The sequence below is a fragment of the Crassostrea angulata genome, chromosome 4 (assembly GCF_025612915.1).
Source record: "Crassostrea angulata isolate pt1a10 chromosome 4, ASM2561291v2, whole genome shotgun sequence".
NCBI lineage: Eukaryota > Metazoa > Mollusca > Bivalvia > Ostreida > Ostreidae > Magallana > Magallana angulata.
Window position 1 is genome coordinate 15,034,043 of NC_069114.1, and position 13,577 is coordinate 15,047,619.

Consider the following 13,577-nt stretch of genomic DNA (forward strand, 5'->3'; position numbering starts at 1 on the left):
AAATAAAGCGCCGTCAAAATGATAGATGAACAGGAAGTGTTATGAGAGGGTTCTCAATAAACTCATCAAATCACGAGAGAAAGATTGTTTACATCCGATAATATTATATAATATAACAGGCACGTAGCATCGATTTTTTCAAAATGGGATGGGGAAGATCTAACTTATCACTAATCCTTCAACACAAGGCAGAAATTATTTGTTTGAACTACTGCCGTTGTAAATATGTAAATAATTATTCTAATTTTGGGTTAATTAAATGGCTTGTACTAGTATGAAATGACTTCTCAAGTTATACACGTTGCTTGACATACAGCGACATATCAAAATACGAAGGAGTCAAGTATCGAGAATGTTACATGTAATAAAGAGTAATGAATTTATTACAGTAATAGTAATGGTCTTTTTACTCGTTTCAACAACACACGTAGTTTGCCTGCCTTCAAATTTAAGGGGTTTCCTTGAAGTTAGATTATCGAAAGAAAACGTAAATCTGAAAACTAGAGGTTATGAAAAATAACTGAAAACCTCTAAGAACCCTCTAAGTGAATTTTATGTCAGCAATGACAGAACATTCAAGTTGTTAGGTTTGAGATGGTCGAACATGATTAAGTAATCATTGTTTGAATGAAGCAAAATAAATTGTCGCATGGTTCAAAAATTTAACAAGACAATATCTTTTGACCTTAGTTTAATTTTTTCTTAAAAGACAAACATTAACTCAAATCATTTTTTGCCGAGGAATGGGTTTAAAGAATAAATTTTATAGAAATGCAAATATTGAAAACTTATTTCATATAAAAATAAAGCATCTGAAATTTTTAGACTTCTACACTATACACTTTGTGTCCATGTAGTTATTCATGGGTCAGACTATACAAGAATAAGTTCATTGGTCTTCTCGAAACAAATGCTTCAGATAAATGGCAAAAAGTTTCATCTCGAGATCTCTTTCGCGATTACGTAGCAACACCTCCATTTTGGAACCAGCTTTGACCTCCATTATTTTATCTTTGGCAAACGGAATTTTGAAGCATCCCAGCTCAACTTTTACCACCTTAATGAACGCAACTTTGAGAGATATGCGTGCGCATCCAGACAGACCACTTTTACCGACATCCATGTTGTATAACTGCACGCAAAGCTTGCCCACTTTTTTCAGGAAAGGAACTTTCAGGCAAATTGCTGGCGGGTTTCTGACTGTAACACGAAATGACGTCATAGTATTGTTAAATTCATTATAGAAAATGTCGCCATTTTCGTTAGATTGAATTGTTTGTATCAGAAAGTGAAATTGATGTAACATGTATTAAAGATAACAAACCCGACACTTCTTTACTGTAAACAACCTTTCCTCCCCAAGTTACAGTAAGCAAGATTCCACTGTTTTTCTTCAAGTATTGTACTTTGATACACACTACAAAAAAAGAACATGTACAGTGGCTTCCGGGTATAACGAGATGCTGGGGTCATAGTTTTACTTCTCGTTATAACCGATACTTGTTATATCCGAGGTTGGCATTTCTTTCAACCTGTCTTTATTTCGATACAAAATTCATATCAATCTTTGTTAAATATAAAACGTGCAAATTATCTGCAATTATCATAACTTTAAAACCATAAAGCACAATTTTGGTTCTTTAACAGGAAATTGATTCACCAAAGTGAGCGAGAAAATTATTAAAACTACTTGAATGTGTACTTGTACATGTATCTATATACTTCTGCTTTTAATTGAACTTTGTAGTCTATGGATGCATGCGGTGCGGGAAATTTAACTATCTAAATCAGACGTATAAAATTTAAAGAAGACAGATGGTCATCGTCACAATCGGATGTATACAACTTAATTAAAACGATAGAGGATCATTGTCGCAAAATCATGGCCAATGTATACGATTATAGGGGTACTCAAGAGTGTGACGAGGTGATAAAGAGGATATATGTTTCGGTGATGCAGGAGAGGTCGTTTGACCACTGCAAGGTGGGTTTGTGCGCCAAAAAGAATAAAAAGGAAATTCTTTAACAAGCATGCCAGAGATGACGTCATGTACTGGGAATAACAGACACAATGGATACCTCTAGATTTTAATAGATATCAATTAACATCATAATTATACACGTTTATTTAAAATATGAACTTATATATAGAAGCTTCATGCTTAAAAAAATGAAAAAAAAACTGTTTCTTAATAAATCAATATATTAAAGTTTCAATCTGATTAAAATCAGATCCTCGATCCGATCCTTGTTTTTTTTTTATTGTCGCTAGAAAATCAAGGAGCATATTGAGGATCTGATTTTAATCAGATAGAATATATGACCAATTTTTTACTACCGTCTTCTTTCTCCGTTAAGACCCGGATGGTCTGGCAGCATTGACACGAGGACCCGCCACACCGACAGCTGCCTGTGACAGTACTCTGTACATACTTCAGCCGAGTGTCAGCGACCCCCAGCTCTGTACCAACAGTCTGGGGAAGGCCTGAGGATTTTAAGGACAAAAAGATCATTTTATTTTTCATAAACATGAATCGGTATTTTATTTTAGACATTGAGCTGAATTTCATTGAAAAAAAATTAATTTTTAAGAGTTTGTTCTAGCTAAACAGTTTCAATTTTGAAGAGTTAGTCCTAACTAAACAGTTTCAATTTTTAATAGTTAGTCTTAACTATTAAAAGAGATCTTGGCATTCTGTACGTAAAATTTGAAAAAATAAATGTAAGTGAACAATATCACTAATGAAACACTGGCCTTATAATTGCTGAAATATCCCTTTTACAAAATTTAAAATGCTAAACGGTGGTCTTATATCTTTATATCACCCATTTATATTGACCAAGTGATAAATAATCAATCATCAATTAACATCTCAAGTTTCTATCAATATTTGTTTATGAGGAAAATGTTAAACATATAACACCCTTTTTGAGAACAAAGAAACAAAACGGTTTGATCAAACGGAAGTAGTTCATTTTCTATCATTTCTGTAAATTTCATTTAATTAATCCTTTGAGATGATTCTGAAATATCAACTCTACAAATCAAAGAAAATAGGTAAGGCAAAAAAGATATGACTTTTAGGAATTGGAATACATGTAAATACGATAAGGTCTTCAAAAGGATCGGAATATATATGAATAAAAAATCAAAAAATAAGAATCGGTATAAGCGTATTTCTATAACCAGTTCTTCCGTTGCGACGGGGATCTTAATATTTATTAAAAGAAGAGAAAGTAGAATTGAGCAAATCAGTCAACTTTTTAAAACTTCTCTTGGCGGAATTATTGAAAGAAAAGTGAAGAGATATTCACAAAAACTTTGCCTTTCATGTGTACATGTACGTTAGGAAATACCGCGTAGAACAACTCCTTCCTCTTTATCAAATATCATACACAGCATTGATGATCTACAGGTATCGCATCCGATTTATAATTAAGACAATTATGAATAAAAATACAGTGTAAATTAAAATTTTTACTGAACCTATTCCTCCTACATGTACATCGGACAACACCCCACTCCAAACAGAAACAACACAAAGAAAGGTTAACGCGGCTGTCATCTTTAAACGTGTCCTCTTTCTGTATAGCAAGCCTGACAATCCGTGCAAATAGCTGATTTAAAAGAAAGTTGTTCATTTTATATGATCGACCAATTCACTTCCTTGTTTTGAACATGATCACATGATGGACCCTTTAAATCGTTATAATTTATATTACTTAAACATAAGAAAAAGCCACTTAAACCTTTAACCGCCGCCGTTTTGACAGTTTTTTTTTAAGAATTTAGCAAACAATTTTAAAATGAAAATTACGACATTTTCTGACAGACTATACATAAGGTAACCTATATATATTATGAAAGGTAAGGTATTAAGGGTTCATACTATGCTCTGTGTCACAACCTTATGGTAACCATGGCAACACAATATGGTCAAGAACACAACATTTTATGTATTTTGAGTGTTTTTGACATGATTAAACAAGCGTTATTATTAAACACTTTGTAAAAGACACTTAATAAAATATTTATGCAATTGTCCAAGTTGTGTGCTCCAAAAATTTAGTTATAGTATTTTTTTAACCTTTAAATCTATCCAAACAAATAATTGTCAAGTAGTAAAGGAAACCTTTGGAACATAAATTTAGCAATATAATGCTGTATTTTATGGACAATTTGCAGGCATTGACACATTCAAGTAAAACAAATTTGAAGAAAAAAATGTGATATGGTATAATGGTAGTTTATAAGAAATAAATAAATACATTGATATGATGGAAATTCACAGCGAGTCCAAATCTACACTATTCAAATGTTTATATACATGTGTACATTTAACATTTAGTAAAATGTAATCCTAACATGTACATCCTACATCTTGAAATGTTTATGATAATTATATTCTATCAAATCCATTCAAAGTTAGCAATAACCCTCGAAATACATTCTTGTTTATATGCCAATCAACTTTTTCCTATATAATACATGTGCTTTATATGGTATCACTAAATTATTTTCTAACATTTTCAGATTAAAAGTTCTAGCAAAAAATCTCTCACTTTCTTTTTTTCTCTCTTTCTTTCTCTCTCTTAATTTCTAATTTCTAATTTAATTAATTTCTAATAAGCTTTTCTAAGTGAATAGCTTCTACAGGAGAAATATATCAAATAAAAAAGACAGTTACTTAATATGTTACATATAATAAAGATAAAAATGACAGCAACAATAAATACTGTAATATGCATTCATTACAAAATTGGAAGGTGATTATGTACATGATATGCTTGAAAACAAGCACCCTGACAAAGATGCATCATACACTTGTCACAACAATAAACAACATCCTTCCTCTTGCCCTTATTTGCACACCATTTACACCGTCCACGAGGTCGATCTAACTTCATGCTGTGATGCTCACTCAAACCTACTGCTGTGATCATATGTTTTCCTAAATGACTAGGCTGCTTCCTGTTAGAAAAATCTGCAATAACACTCATGGCAACATCAACATGAAGATCCCCTAAAGAATAATGTGTCCTTGGTTTCACCACACCAGGGGTCATCTTCCAAAGGAGAAATGTATTGACCAGGGCCACTTCCTGGATGAAATTCATAAAGTACTTCCAGAACTTTCTTGACTGTAAACCAATGGGACACTTGGAGCTATACTGCATGGCACGATCAACACCATAGTAGTTCTCCTGGTAGGCAGCAACAGCTGGTGGTCGCTGTATTAGTATGACCTCACCCCCAGATACACGACGATGTGTCGGACCATCTCCAAGTGGATCTGATGTGGTTGAAACAATATGAACCTGTAAAGATAATGACTAAAACAAAAAGTTGGGTTCTTCAGCTGATGTGGGAATCCTTTGCGACTGGTATTGATGGTACCACAAGCATAAATACCATTTACTTCCAAGATTTTGAAGAAATGGGATTGATGTAAAGTACCTATAAATAGAAAATGTCACATAACAATATTGTCAGGAGTTATATAATTATTCTGAGGTTTACTAATGAAATGATTACAGAAATCATATAATAATTTTCTTTTAATAAGTTTCATTTATTCAAGATTATTCTTCTTTACTAAATTCTTTTTGAAAACGATGCAGCTTCTTTTCATATATAATTGATGGACATAAGCAACTGGCAAATAGCATCAATTTTGAAAGTGGGGAGCCCTCCGAGGATGGTAGACAAAAGGAAAACAAGTGGCCCAGGGGAAACATTGCTCACCTGAGCAACAATTGCCTAAATTCTGATCAAATTAGCATTACAGTATCAAAATATGTTGACAACTAAGTACAGTAGATCTTGCTAAAAAAATTGAATATCTGCCAATTTTTATTCACCTCTTTTTTTCGGTAAATACCAAGCCCCTTTTGTTGTTGTACCTGGAAGAAAATTTTTCTCTATTTCTATATACCCCCCCCCCCCATTTCGTGGCCCCACTTTTCTCTATGGAATCATGGTTTCATCAAACTTAAATCTGCATAACCTGTCCTTTCACACTAAGTACTGAGTTTAGGAACGAAAACTTTCCCAGAATATTTTTAAAGATTTTCTCTATATACACTGCCCACCATAAATAAGTATACAGTCTCAAATAAAGTGGCTTTGACATGGAAACATAAATATGCTGTACTTAAAATATACATAAATGTCCTAAATTGAAAATTTAAAAAAAAGAGAGATAATTCATGCAAAAATGACATAAATTTTTGTTAAATTTTTCAATTATTGTTCAAATCTTTGAAATGTTGTAATTTTCCTTACATCCATAATTAACTACATAACAAATATTTTCTGTCTTTTATCTTTAATCATCTAAAAAATAAAATTTAAACCCACAATTTCCTTTAATGTACACTCCTTTGTACAAGAAACCTCAATTAAGTTCTCCCTATCATTCAATAAATGAGACTTAAACGCGATTTGAATGTAAAGATGCCGGGAAAATTATCTATGGAGCAGAGGACCCTATGCAATGTTCACCATCAACTTGGAGTTCCAATCACTGAGACGGCCCAGGCTCTAGGAATAACAAGGTAAGCATTTTTGCAGTTTAAACCTAATTTGATTCAATTCTTAATAAACGTTCAAGTTCTGAAGTTTGTTAATTAAATTCCTCATTTGAGGAGGACAGTCTACAGGACCATCCAGCGGTACTCAGATACCAATTCTCATTCTGACTTGCCAAGATGTGGAAGGCCAAGATTGACTACAGCAAGACAAGACAGAATTCTGATCCGGCACAGCCTTGCAAACAGGAAAGATACCATTCCTATCCTGAAAACCTCTTGGAACCAAATTGGGGTTGATGCATCTGACAGCACTATTCGCCGCAGACTGCTTGAAGCTGGCCTTTCTGCTCGGGTAGCAAAGAAAAAACCTCTTCTAACTGACGTACATCGCCAGAAGAGACTTGACTTTGCCAGAGCTCATGCGGACTGGACTTGGGTGGACTGGTCCTCTGTTTTGTGGACTGATGAATCTCGCTTCACTCTATTCGAATCTGATGGCAGGGTCTACGTGAGACGAAGGCTACATGAGGAGTACAAGAACTGTTGCATAGTGCCAACTGTGAAGTTTGGTGGTGGTGGGGTAACTGTCTGGGGCGCTATGTCGTACAGAGGGACAGGTCTTATGAAAAGGATTGAAGGAAACCTCAATTCTCAGGGCTACATTGACATCCTTGAGAACTACGCAGTACCGTCTGCACATCTTTTGGGCTATGGTGACAATTACTTTTATATGGATGACAATGCACCATGTCATAGATCCAAAGTAGTGAAGGATTGGATGGCAAATAACAACCTGCGATCACTGATCTGGCCGCCACAAAGTCCTGATTTGAATCCTATTGAGAACCTGTGGCGTGATCTGGGCATTGCAAAGAAACACATCAGGACTCCAAACTGCACTGAGCTTTTTCAAGTGTTGAGCACTGCTTGGGACAATATTCCAGTCCAAAGATGTCAAGATTTGATAAGAAGTATGCCACGAAGAATGCAGGCAGTGATAGCAGCCCGTGGTGGATACACGAAATACTGAGACTAATTTACAATTTGAAAGACTGAGTTAAAAATTTGTTAATTTCCATTCTTTGTTTAATATTTTGATGTTAGAGCATTTACAAATTGTATTACCTTAAAATGTATATAAAAATGAAATGATATATTAATGATTAGTTCTGTTTTTATTACTTTATATTGAAAAAACATAAAATTTCACATGTGTATACTTATTTATGGTGGGCAGTGTATATTCCTATGTAAAAATTCAAACCGCCATCACGGCCCCACCCTACCACTAGGGACTGTGATTTTGCAAACTTGAATTTACACTACCCGAGGATGCCTCTACACAAGTTAAAGCTTTTCTGGCCAAATAGTCTTTAAAAAGAGTTTTAAAGATTTTCTCTATATATTCCTATGTAAAAATTCATCCCCCATTGTGGCCTCACCCTACCCCTGGACTATTATTTAAACAAACTTGAATCTATACGATCTGGGGGTGCTTCCACTCAAATTTGGGCTTTCCTGGCCGAATGGTTTTGAGAAAAAGATTTTCTCTATAAATAAAAATGTATCCCCCATTGAAGCCCCGCCCTACCCCCCCCCCCCCCCCCCCCCAGGGACCATGATTTGAACAAACTTAAATCTACACTACCTGAGGATGCTTCCATTTTAATTTGGGCTTTCCTGGCCTATATTTAATAGTTTTTGAGAAGAAGATTTTGAAAGATTTTCTCTATATATTCCTATGTAACACTTGTGGCCCCTTCCTATCCAGAGGATCCATGATTTGAACAAAATTAAATCTACACTACCTGAGGATGCTTCCATTTTAATTTGAGCTTTGCTGGCCTAATAGTTTTTTGAGAAGATTTTTAAAGATTTTCTTTATATATTCCTATGTAAAACTTGATCCCCCAATTGTGGCCCTACCCTATCCCTGGGGACCATGATTTGAACAAACTTGAATCTTCACTACCTGAGGATGCTTCCACTCAAATTGGAGCTTTCCTGGCCCAATAGTTTTTGAGAAGAAGGTTTTTAAAGTTTTTCTCCATATATTCCTATGTAAAAATTTATAACCCAATTGTGGCCCCACCCTATCCCCGGGGACCATGATTGGAACAAACTTTAATCTACACTATCTGAGGATTCTCCCACTCAAATTTGAGCATTCCTGGCCTAATAGTTTTTGAGAAGAAGATTTTTAAAGATTTTCTCTATATATTCCTATGTAAAACTTGATCCCCTATTCTGGCCCCACCCTACCCCAGGGACTATGATTTGAACAAACTTGAATCTACACTACCTGAGGATGCTTCCATTTTAATTTGAGCTTTTCTGGCCTAATAGTTTTTGAGAAGAAGATTTTAAAAGATTTTCTCTATATATTCATATATACATGTATATGTAAAACTTGATCCCTCTATTGTAGCCCCATTCTCCAACTGCTGAATGCCGCTTAGGAAACAAACACACACCAAAGTAATGATAGGGAGACAGGCATATATAAGCATGCCCATATTACCACGTTACCATGCCCAGCCGGGATTGGATAAAAAAAAATTAGGTGATGGTTGTTTGTTGCTGGAACTTAATGAAATTTAATTGGCTACTACTATACATCAATTTGAATGCCATTTTGACAAAATTAACGTCATTTTCATGAAGACCAACACATTTCATGAAACTTGAAACAACCTAATTATGATAAATATGTTTGCCAATTTGTGATTTTGTATTGGTATTTTTTTCTACTAAAGAGACTGCGAGACGAAAATTAATGAAATCTGGTTGTCCACCATTTTTAACTATAATTTATCGTGATCAACATATTTTGTTGGAATCAGCACACCTTAGTTATGACAAAATGCTTTGCTGAACCAATTTATAATCGTTTGTTACCCCAATTTTTAAGACTTACATGTAAGAGAATTATAGAATTTGTCTGGCGACCATTTTGACCGCCATTTTGACCTAATTAGCGTCATTTTTGTCATAGCAAGCATATTTTTCAGACTAAGCACGCCTTAATTAATATGCAAAAATAACTTTGCTGGTCTGAATTATTATTGTTTTTATGCGTTTTCCCTAGTTTAAATGTTTTAGGAAAAAATTATAAAATCTGGGTATCTGCCATTTTGAATCGCCATGTTGACCTTATTAACGCTTTTTGGGGAAGGTCAGCAAATTTTTTTTTCAAACTTAGCACACTTTAGATATGATAACATACTTAGCTGGATCATTTCATTATTGTTTGTTAATAATGAAAAGACTTTAAGAAAAAAATATAAAATTTGGTTGTTCCCCATTTTGAATCGCCATTTTGAGCTACTTAACGCCATTTTCATGATGGCCAGCATATTTTTTTTGGAATCAGCACACTTTAATTATGTTGAAAAAATATGCTGGACCAAATAATAATTATTTGCCGTTAAAAGGTTTTTTGTCGACCAAATCGGACTAGACTATTATCGGTTGGTCGTAATCTACAGCGGCTGAAACTGACAGGACTGAAATCGAAACGCCCTGTTCATCGATTGGTCGAAACCTACAGCGACCTACGAAAAATCACGGACTGCACGAAATAATCATAATGGCGTCAGACTCAAAGTCTCACAGGAGACGATTTGGCTGACGTGTGTTTCGTTTAGCTAACACACTGTTATACATAAACAGTAATTAAGGGAATTTTACTTTCATTTAACAATCAATTTATTATTTAGTTAAAAGAAAGATGTAAATATAAACTGTTACAATAAAATGCTTTCTTTAATGATTCGTGTGGGTTATGAAGAAAAAAATTAACATAACCCGCTAACGCGGGTTATGTATTTGTTCTACAATATCGCCACCTTCATATCTTGCATGAATCACCAAAGATCAAGCGTTTTTTTGTTTTAATAATAAACGACGAGAAGATTGTGCGGAAAACATTGAAGCTACTAATAAAGTATACTGGTTAATCCGCGGAGGCACTGTGCATTTCAATGGTCTGTAAAATTCTGCCTCATTTTATTGTTTGACGACTTCATTGTTATCGATGAAAACTTTTGCCATATATGTTTTGGTTTTTTTGTGTTTTTTCTTGGTTTTTTTTTTTTTTTTTTTTGGTGAAATAATTTCGAGTTTTAAAAATTTCCATATATTTAATGTACACATGAGGGAAGATTATGATAGATTAATTGTTTTTAGCGTACTTCGATCATTATGTCCAAATCGGACATTCACTTAGTTAATATGCCTTTGAATAATATATATATATATATATATATATATATATATATATATATATATATATATATATATATATATATATATATATATATATATATATATATATATATATATATATGAACTTTAAAAAAAAAAATCTACACAATCTAATTACCATTGGTTCTATTTGCATGTTATTAACAGAATAATACATGTTTCAGATAAAATAGATCGTACTTTCATGAACATGGCCACTGTTTCCTTGACTGTTTTTAAATGTAAGACAATTCACTAAAAGTCACTAGTTAACGATAAAAGTGTTACTATAACATTGGACACCCCTGAACTTGTTTAGATAATTTATTTACACAGTCGATGTATGCGATAGGAAAGGTGTATGTATACAGATCTCTTTCGGTTTACACCTGTCACTGAATATGGCGCTAAAACTGTACTACGATCTAGGTTCGCAACCCTCACGAGCTGTGTACATGTTTTTAAAGCTAAACAACATTCCGTTTGATGAAGTTTTTGTTTCCATTGGGGCAGGTAAGAATTTGAGCACATTTACTTAACCCTCGGCAGTATGTTCCAATCGTTCTATATTCTGACACATACTATCAATCTATGGAAGGTCGGTATACATGTAGTTAAGTTCTACTCATTGTGTAACTTGCTTCTTCCCAAGTAAGGGGTTCCTGGGTCAGAAACCCTTGACTTGGGAAGATGTGTAACTTGCAGCGCGGTCTCAACAGTCTTAATTAAAACACATTCAATTGAAAATCAAGCATGCGTGTTACATTTCAAATTTTAATGCTTTTTAGGCTAAACATATCTTGAAAAATATTGAAAAGTTGTAGTACAATCATGCAAAGTTTAATGATGTTTCCGTTTATTGAATTTTATATTAACAAACGAAATGAAGTAAAGTATACAACGTCAGACAATATCACAATTACTTGGATAAATTCATTTTACATGTGAGAACTAGAAGTGTATGTTATATATGTTGGAATAATACACAGGAGAGCACAGGCAAGAGGAGTTCCGAAAGATCAACCCCTTCCGGCGTGTACCCGTCATAGACGACAATGGATTTGTCCTCACCGAGAGGTACATCAATCGATCTCTAGTTATTTATCAAATATTTATCAAAATAAAACTCAAACCATATTTTATATAGGAACAGCTCGTAAAACATACATCATTGATATTGATATTGTCAGCATAACCCCTAAAATGTCAGTTTTAGGATCCATATATCAAAAATTAAATAAACGCACAATAAAACATAAATTACATGTATGATATTTAATAATTTGATCGATTATTGGGGGGGGGGGGGGCATAAAAATACGCGATTGTGATTTCTACTGTAGTTTTAGTGTGGCTAATATCATTACTGTGATACTATATCTTTGCAATTAATTTTGCAGTGTTGCGATATTGAAATATTTGGCTAAGAAATACAAAGCACCAAGCCACTGGTATCCAGAGAATGACACTGCAACTACTGCCAGAATTGATGAATACATGAATTGGCAGCATCAAAATCTGCGACAAAACTGTGCAATGCTTTTCCAAAACCTGGTAATTTGTGTATACAAATGTAAGACAATTGCAATTATTACTCAATAATCACAAGAGTTATCAACAGCCACTGGTAACATCTTCTGATAGTTAATTAATTACTCAAATATACACTCTATTTCACGTACATTCAATTATTCTGTTTTTAACCTTTACCCCTAATACATGTATGTACATGTACATTTGTATATCGTTAACTTGTAAATTCTGAATGTGATTGATTTCTCGATTTCTCTCAACGTACGTTAATCATATTTGTAGATTCTGATACCAAGAATGAAAGGAATGCCGATAGACTGGGAAAAGGTCAAATTTTACCGGAAAAAAGTCGCCGAAATGGTCAAACTACTAGACCAATACTTTCTTAAAAACAATTTATACCTGTGTGGAGATGAAATAACTTTGGCGGATCTTTTAGGGGTGTGTGAACTGGTCCAGCTTGTCCCAGTTCGTGAACAGATGATGTATGAAAGCAACGCCAAGGTCAAAGCATGGGTCGATCGCGTTAAATCGAGACTAGGGTCACTGTTTGATCAGACCCATGAGGGCATTTTCGGAATGGAAGCCATGTTTGACCCAAAAGTCAATTCCAAAATGTGAATTTCTTCTTACACCAATTTTGGAACATTTACATCTTCTTTCTGAATCCCGGTATCGGTGGATATTTAAAATTGACTCCATAAATTATAGTTGGTTCTATACCCTGCAAATACTCATAAATTTCTACTACACGTATCATGTTTAATATGTTTTAAAAAGTAATTGCTATAAAAGTCGTGGTACAAGCCAGTGTATATTTTCTTTGTTGTCATTGTCAATAGTGAGAAAGAGTCGCATTGCTGTCTCGAGGTACATATACATGCATGCATGCTAACAAGGGCATTAATGCTGAACCACAATTTTCAATGAGCGAATGACCAAGGCAAATTTATCATACTGAATAATATATACATTTATTATACTTTCATGTTAAATACTGAAATCTGATTGGTTAAGACGCAGTAGATAATCCATTCTATTATCCTCAGAGTTAGCAACACACTTGGCAACGGGTAACATTATATAAATAGTGCCTGTTTGGGAGGGTAACAGTTGAAATTGGTTTTCTCGGGGTGTCAATTTCAACTGTTATCCTCCCAAACAGGCACTATTTATTTTGTTATACTGAATGTCTTAATTTTTAAGAAAATTTTACTGCTTTTATATAGGAATAACGTGAATTCTACAGCGAACCGTACGCGCAT

General features: G+C 34.0%; 2 protein-coding genes across 2 annotated transcripts; one reads left to right on the top strand and one right to left on the bottom strand.

The window, feature by feature from the left end:
* Positions 1–676: 676 nt before the first annotated feature.
* Positions 677–3,646, bottom strand: LOC128181068 (uncharacterized). The gene is made up of 4 exons (XM_052849316.1): positions 3,488–3,646; positions 2,339–2,485; positions 1,325–1,417; positions 677–1,200 (listed from the first exon to the last, which is right to left on the bottom strand). Exons 1-4 carry the CDS (start codon positions 3,564–3,566, stop codon positions 890–892), a joined length of 630 nt encoding a protein of 209 aa, XP_052705276.1. The 5' UTR covers positions 3,567–3,646; the 3' UTR covers positions 677–889.
* A 7,474-nt stretch (positions 3,647–11,120) lies between these two features.
* LOC128181290 (glutathione S-transferase theta-1-like) lies at positions 11,121–13,006 on the top strand. Its single transcript, XM_052849644.1, has 4 exons — positions 11,121–11,292; positions 11,769–11,856; positions 12,180–12,333; positions 12,595–13,006. Exons 1-4 carry the CDS (start codon positions 11,181–11,183, stop codon positions 12,931–12,933), a joined length of 693 nt encoding a protein of 230 aa, XP_052705604.1. The 5' UTR covers positions 11,121–11,180; the 3' UTR covers positions 12,934–13,006.
* Positions 13,007–13,577: the final 571 nt, after the last annotated feature.